Source organism: Pongo pygmaeus, chromosome 3 (assembly GCF_028885625.2).
Source record: "Pongo pygmaeus isolate AG05252 chromosome 3, NHGRI_mPonPyg2-v2.0_pri, whole genome shotgun sequence".
Taxonomy (NCBI): Eukaryota; Metazoa; Chordata; class Mammalia; order Primates; family Hominidae; genus Pongo; species Pongo pygmaeus.
The window spans coordinates 140,595,758-140,603,450 of NC_072376.2; the positions used below are offsets into that span (position 1 = coordinate 140,595,758).

The 7,693-nt window shown below is 42.8% G+C and overlaps 1 protein-coding gene across 13 annotated transcripts in view; it reads right to left on the reverse strand.

Annotated features, from left to right (window-relative positions):
- Positions 1-7,630, reverse strand: part of MFSD8 (major facilitator superfamily domain containing 8) — a 48,529-nt gene extending 40,899 nt beyond the window's left edge. For 2 of the 13 annotated variants that reach the window (XR_008502078.2, XM_063664113.1), the window contains exon 1: positions 5,016-5,798. Coding sequence is in view for 10 of the 13 variants with exons in the window: in XM_063664113.1 (XP_063520183.1) it covers positions 5,016-5,077 (62 nt within the window). In the remaining 3 variants the exon portion in view is untranslated. Of the gene's footprint in view, positions 1-1,297; positions 5,805-5,840 lie in introns of those variants that run through there. The other 11 variants (XM_054485071.2, XM_054485073.2, XM_054485075.2 and 8 more) reach the window with 10 other exon arrangements.
- Between the last annotated feature and the right edge of the window lie 63 nt (positions 7,631-7,693).

Genomic DNA, 7,693 nt, shown 5'->3' on the forward strand with positions numbered 1-7,693 from the left:
AAAAAAATAAAAATAATGTAGCTTACCTGAGAAAAATACCAGAACCCCAGATGCCCATACTTTGAAATCAATATACTAGAATTTGAATAAAAAATCAGATATATCTAAATTAGGGAATCAAGAAGTAAATTATTTGATTCTAAAAAAACTAATAAAATTGTTTGAGTGACTGATAGAGCTCAGTCAAAATCTTTCTTCTTTTAATGACAAACGACAATTATTAAATATTGAAAGGATAAAATTAGGAAATAATAATGTAATGGCCACTTTCTATGTTATAATGGAAGGATCATCAATGGATGCTAAAACAACTGATTGAAAGATTGTTAAGGAGAGGATAGTCAAAGGCCCTCAAATGTCACCCCAGTGTCTGCTTACTAATTACAAAATGGAACATGAATGTTTATAATTGAAAGATATAGCAGTTGCCCTCTTAACAAGTGGTCATGTTTGGCATTCCCAGTAGTGGGATGTCCTGGCATCCTGTACCTTTTGATGTAATGTAGTGGGGTGTTCTCAACATAACCCATGTGATATTCTTGCCAGAAATGTTTGACCAGGATCTATTTTGAAATAAACAGTCCATAAATCCAGAATATTAGATGTTCTGCAGAAAACCTGACCTATACTCTTCAAAGATTTTAATGGTGACAAGAAAGAGATAGGTCAAAGGAGAGTTTTAGGTTAGGGGAGTCTAAAAAGACATAACAACGAATGCATAAACATTGATTATCTCCTGCATATGGCTCCTGGTTTTTTTTATTTTTGTTTTTTCAAAGAATATAAGGTATATTTTTGGAATAATTGGAAAAACTTGAGTAATAACTATATACTGCATGATATTCTTGAATTAATATTGTATTTCTAGTTGTAACAGTGATAGAGTTGCGTAAAAGAATTTCTTTGTTCTTGGGAGGTGCAAGCTGCAATTAAGTACTTGGGACAAAGTACCACAATGTCTGCAACCTACTTTTGAGTAGTCTGGCAAAAGAGGTGCGTGTGGGTGTGCATGTACCTGCCGAAAGATTTCGGCAGTGTGGAAAAGGCTAACAGTTAGTGACAGGATATACAGGTGTTCATGATTTTTTCATCTTTTCTATAGATTTAACATTTTTCAAAATAAAAAGATTTACTTTTTCCTTTTTTAATTAAAAAAGTATAACTTCAATGAAAAAAATTATCTTTCTACCTTGTTGGAGACAGTAGAAACATAGGAGAATGCAACTGTCCTTCAATCAAGTGACCATATTTATTACATTTTCTTAGCTTTGATGATTCAGACAAATGTGTCACATACCTGAGATTGAATTTCCAGAGGCTTCTTTCTCGTATGACCGGGTACAAAAAGGAATGCTGCATTTCCAAGATGATTTGCTTAACTTTTAAAATTCCTTTCTATAATCACTGCTGCAGTCTAGCATTAGTTCCCCATTTGAGATTTTCCTTCCAGTAAAACTGTAGTGCTACAGTTTTATCCTGTTCAACATTTCTATTTCAAACTGAAATACTCCAAATGATAGCATGCTTGTCAAACTTGTGACTTAAAAACTAAAAGGAATACACAATATAGTGGAGTGAACTGATTAGCAAAATAAGTTAGATAAAATTTAACAATGGCCAGGCGCAGTAGCTCACGCCTGTAATCCCAGCACTTTGGGAGGCCGAAGCGGGCAGACTGCTTGAGGTCAGGAGTTCAAGATCAGCCTGACCAACATGGTGAAACCCTGTCTCTACTAAAAATACAAAAATTAGCCGGGCGTGGTGGTGGATGCCTGTAGCCCCTGCTACTTATGAGGCTGAGGCAGGAGAATCACTTGAACCTGGGAGGCAGAGGTTGCAGTGAGCAGAGATTGTGCCACTGCACTCCAGCCTGGGCAACAGACAGTCTGTCTTTAAAAAAATAAAAAATAAAAAAGAGAGAGAGAGGAAAGAAGTGTGTGCTCAGTGACAGAACAATGTAGTGGTATAACAGTTACAGAAATAAACTGAAAATATTCTATAAAGATATGCCCTATAAGGATAGATGCCCTAATAATACAAATTTTAGAGACTAGGCTAAGGTTGCAAAAAAAATTTGAAATCATTTGTAACTTGGATCATTAACATGTGAGCTACAAACGGTTTTTACAGATGAATATGTTATCAGTTTGATGACAGAAAACATCAACTCTGAACTGCAATTAAGGAAAATGTCATCCCCTCCCCCACCAAATTCTATCCCTTTCATTAACAAACCTATATTATACTTATTATTATATTTTAAATGTCATCACTAAAAAATTTTGTGGAATTTGTTTTCTGGTTATCTAAACACCTATATAATATCCTTGATTTTTCCCCTTGCCCTAAAAAAGCCTAAAATATTTACAAACTGGGACTTTACAGGAAATGTTTTCCAACCCCTGTTGCCTTAAATAAAGCTCCATAGAGGGGGTCAGTGGGGAGCACTGAGGATTCAAGAGGCCAGCTCCACCAGACCAGCAAATTACAATCAACCTTGTTAGTGAGGAAAAGTTGGTGGTGACCTAGATGTGTTTGTGCAATATATTCAAAGTGAACAAACAGGTCCTGCCAACTAGTTGTACATAGGTTCACTTTACTAGGGAATATACTTGTGTTTTTAAAGACATATACTTATTGAATTATTTTCAAAATACTCCCTTTTTGTTTTTAAAATGCTAAATCTAGAACCTCAATCAGAGGTATTGATTATTGGCGGGAACACCTAAATCTGGACAGATCCTAATGAGCATCAATCACTTTGATGAAGTCAAAGCTAAGAGTATGAAAACAAATTCTCTTTTGTACAAGGTGACAGAATGTACCAGAAGACCACATTTAAACGTAACTCAGGGATCCTGCAATTATCTGGAAAATAGCTAAAAACCAGGACGAAGCAAAAAGAATTCTGAGGCCGGGCGCGGTGGCTCACGCCTGTAATCCCAGCACTTTGGGAGGCCAAGGCGGGCGGATCACGAGGTCAGGAGATCGAGACCATCTTGGCTAACACGGTGAAACCCCGTCTCTACTAAAAATACAAAAAAAATTAGCCCTGCTTGGTGGCAGGTGCCTGCAGTCCCAGCTACTCTACTCGGGAGGCTGAGGCAGAAGAATGGCGTGAACCCGGGAGGAGGAGCTTGCAGTGAGCGGAGATCGCGCCACTGCACTCCAGCCTGGGTGACAGAGCGAGACTCCATCTCAAAAAAAAAAAAAAAAGAATTCTGAGAAAACCAAATGTCACAAAGTCCATGCACTCAAGCTTATGCACTTAACTAATAGGAAAGACATTTACCTCTCAGTCAGAACTACCAGGTTGTAATGACGCACAGTTATATTAAGCATAGATCCAGGGTTATCAAAGCTATCACAAACAAGAAGCCCCAAATTAAAAGCTGGTGGAAAGAGTATGGTGACAACAACAACAACAACAACAAAACAACTGTTGCTGCCAGATTTCAAAAACATGATGCAGAACAGTCTGCCAGGAAAACAGTCTGTCAGAAAAACTAAAAGCAGACGTAAGTACTTAAAAAGTATAGCAGCGGGCCTCAGAGCCTATTGAGACTTTTGGGACTGCTTCTATACCAGCACTTTGGGAGGCTGAGGTGGGTGGATTACTTGAGGTCAGGAGTTCCAGATCAGCCTGGCCACATGGTGAAACCCCGTCTTTACCAAAAATACAAAAATTAGCCGGGTCTGGTGGCCCGCGCCTGTAATCCCAGCTACTCCGGAAGCCGAGGCAGGAGAATCGCTTGAACCTGGGAGGCACAGGTGGCAGTGAGCCAAAATCGCACCACTGCACTACAGACTAGGCCACAGAGCAAGACCCGGTCTCAAAAAAAAAGTATAGCAGTGTAGAATAAATTGGTATAGAAGCAAACAGTCCCAACTGTCTCAATAGGCTCTGAGGACATCACTCTATTAAAATTCATATCAGCATCGATATTCATTTTAATGATCTCAAGATAAAATCAAGTAAAGATAAAACTGCATTCCAGGCTCACCACTGCACTCTAGACTAGGCCACAGAGCAAGACCCCGTCTCAAAAAAAAAGTATAGCAGTGTAGAATAAATTGGTATAGAAGCAAACAGTCCCAAATGTCTCAATAGGCTCTGAGGACATCACTCTATTAAAATTCATATCAGCATCGATACTCATTTTAATGATCAAGATAAAATCAGGTAAAGATAAAACTGCATTCCATAAACTCTGTTTAGTAAATCGAGGACCAGAGCAATACATTTGCCAAAGGGTTTTGAGTTAGAGTGCTCACAAAAGGTTTGGTGCTTACGCGGAACAAATAAGTAAAAATTAACACGGTCATAGACAGCTGAAGTTTAACTGAATTTATTAATTTACTTGAGGTAATTATTATGTATATTTCAAATAAAATACTAATTCCGTTTTCCTAAAGGTAAAAATACATTGGGTATACATTCCTGAGTCATTGCCCATAAACTAGGATCAAAACAACCAGAATTATAAGGATCAAAATACTAACGTTATTCCTTCAATGCCTTAAAATTAGTCTTTCTTGGTGCATTTGGCATAGGACAAAGGCGAGCTCATTTTAGACAGATTTGTTAAAGTATCAAGAGGTTGTCAGGCAATTAGGCAGCAGGTCATTACTAACACCGATACCTTCAAGTATCGATTAAAACCATCATTTTGGAACTGTGAAATGTGGGAAGTGATCAGCTACAAAGGGCCAAATATGGAATGCAGAAGATACAGAATGTGGTGGCTTGGCTGCTGCAACAGGCAAAGCAGCAGCCTGGGTTTCTCCAGCCCCGTCACTCGAACCCACGGGCTCATCACCGCACGGTGCGGCCAGACGCCCTTTCTCCTACCTTGGGAGCGAATCTTCTCGGCTCACACAACCCGGCCACCGGCTCCCACCGCGCTGGAACCCCTCTGGCAGCGAGGGTTTGTCCCAGTGCGGGTGAAGCCCGGAAAGGAGCCAGTCCCACCAGCGCAGGAGGCTGAGGGGTCCCTCCACCAGGATCCGCTCACCTGCTTCCAGGTGTGTCGCCTAAGAGCGGCTCCTGTTCACTTTCGTTGTGCAGGCCCGCCATAGTTACAATCCCCACAAGGCGTCTTGCGCCCAACTCTCGCGATACCTGCTTTCTCCCATCCCGGGTGGCGTGAAACTGGCAAAACAAGCCTGCAAGTGCGCGTGCGCACCTGACGGTCAGACGTGGGCGGAACGCCCCGAGGTCAAAGACGGGGTCACGCGGAAGGCCGGGCAGCGCAGGACGAAAGGAGGCTGTGTCCTCAGCCTCTTCCCTCGGCAAGCGCTTCACATCCTGACCGGGACAGAGAGCCCAGGAGAGCTCGGGGCGTGTCCAAACTGTCGCGCCGCCCCGCCCCGGGCTTGTCTTCCTCCCTCCGCTTCTCCTTCCGCTGTATCTAGCATTTCGGTTCCTGGAAAGATTACCGGAGCTGCGGCTGGGGCTCGGACCAAAGTTGAGTCCTCGAAAGGGAGCCTGGAGAGCGGCGGTGCTGGGAGGCCCGGCCAGTTCGATCGCAGGCTTCCGCCTGGCGGCCAGTAAGTAGCCGGCCCGGTTAAGTAGTAGGTGCGCTAAGAGCTCCCCGTGCCTCTTAGCGCGCCGTGTACGTGCCTGGAGGCAGGTACCGGGGACGCGGAGCTGGGCGGGAGACTCGTGGGTCAGGGACGCGGGGTGAGGCTGGGGGCGAGAGACAAGGCTGGAGTCCGCGGCGCGCTCCGGAGGGCTGAGGTAATGGGGGCGAGCGGGCGGGCAGTCCCTTCCCCCCGTGAAAGGTAGAGGTGGCCTCCAGCTCTCTTCTCTAGCTTGGCTAAATGCAAAGGCGCCTTACCTGGAGGGCTTGTCAGAGCCAGGATTGAAGGTGGAATCTGCTGCTTGTAACCTGCAGGTCCCCGGATGCGTACCCCAACGGCGCCTGCGCCTACGGGGGCCTCAGCCTTGCAAAATGTCACTCAGCAGAGCCTGCTGCTGAAACGTGGGAGTTGAAAAAGGCACAGCACCTGCCTAGCAATGACCAGCTCCTTTCGTCACAAGGAAGATGACATTTTTAGAAAACATGTCATGGGTTTTCACTAGATCTCCATGTTTATTTCCTGGTGGTTATGTATTAACATCTTATCTCTATTATTAGGCTTGTAGGCTAGCTGGTGTCAGTAGTCATTCTGTGTCTCATAAATTACCGTTTTATTAGCGCCAGATACATTGTCATGTAATTTCATTTGATCACAAGTATCCTATGAGATAGGTGAAGCAGACACATTTCTATTTTACTGAAAATTAAGATCCAGACAAGTTAACCCAGAGTCACTCCGTGTGGAAGTGGCAAAGTTGGAAACCAAACTTAATTTTTTAAAATTAATATTTATGAGCATTTACCCTATGCTAGGTCCTATACTAGTTACACAGTCGTGTATGGTATATGCCATCACTTCTGATCTTTGTGTCATTTGTGACCTTGTGTGTATCAGCCAGGCACAGTTCACTGGTGAACACCTAAACTTGAAACGTGCGGTCCGGGTGCGATGGCTCATGCCTGTAATCCCAGCACCTTGGGAGGCCAAGGCGGGCGAATCACGAGGTCAGGAGATCGAGACCATCCTGGCTAACACGGTGAAACACCGTCTCTACTAAAAATACAAAAAAAAAAAAAAAAAAAAAAAAATTAGCCGGGCGTGGTGGCGGGCGCCTGTAGTCCCAGCTACTCGGGAGGCTGAGGCAGGAGAATCCCTTGAACCCGGGAGGCGGAGGCTGCAGTGAGCCGAGATTGCGCCACTGCACTCCAGCCTGGGCAACAGAGTAAGATTCTGTCTCAAAAAAAAAAAAAAAACTTGAAACGTGCTATTCAGAAATATCTTCTAAATCAAGACCTAATATTTTGTACTTGGATTCAGTCTTGCAGATTCATTTGTAACAGCTCACAAAAACAAGTCAGATTTGTATTATTGGTTCCAAAAAGATACATAGGTAGAAAAGTTAGTATTTTCTTGCCATAATGTCGCTTTACTATATTGTCTTTTTTAATTCCTGGGGGCTAGCCATGTATGGCACATATATAGTGGACAAGGGGATTTTTAACCAGTATAGCAGTAAGCAGAATGGTTCCTAGATAAATATATGTTGGATGAATGCGCATTGAATTACCTCATCTTATCCTTACAACAATCCTCTGAGGTGGGAATTGTCTCATGTGTACAAGGAAATGGAAGGCAGGGAGATTAAGTAACTTGCCTAGGATCATACAACTAACAAGCAACAGAGCTAGAATTCAAGAAACGCAGGACTCCTGATCCTAAGCCTGTGCTCTTTACCACCAGGCTTCTTATGGGAAAAAATGGCAAAGCGTCAAGAAGAATCTTTCCTCATATCTCATAAAAATATATAATAGATATTCAGTTTTTATCTAAGTGAAATAATTGGTTATCATGTAACAGGGCAGATATTACTTTCTGTTTATAGGTTAAGGTGGCTTACTCAAGGTCACACAGCTAGTGGAGGAATCCCAGTCCTCTGACACTGCTCTTTTCCATTGGTGCCTCCAAGTGATGACTTCAGACCACAAAAGCACATGGAATGAGTACATATACAGCTGGTGAAATCTAAGTAAGCTTAGTGTATTGTACCAGTAGGAAAAAAAAAAAAGAAAAAAATGTTTCTTAGGAACACACACATAGCATCCAAAGTAAA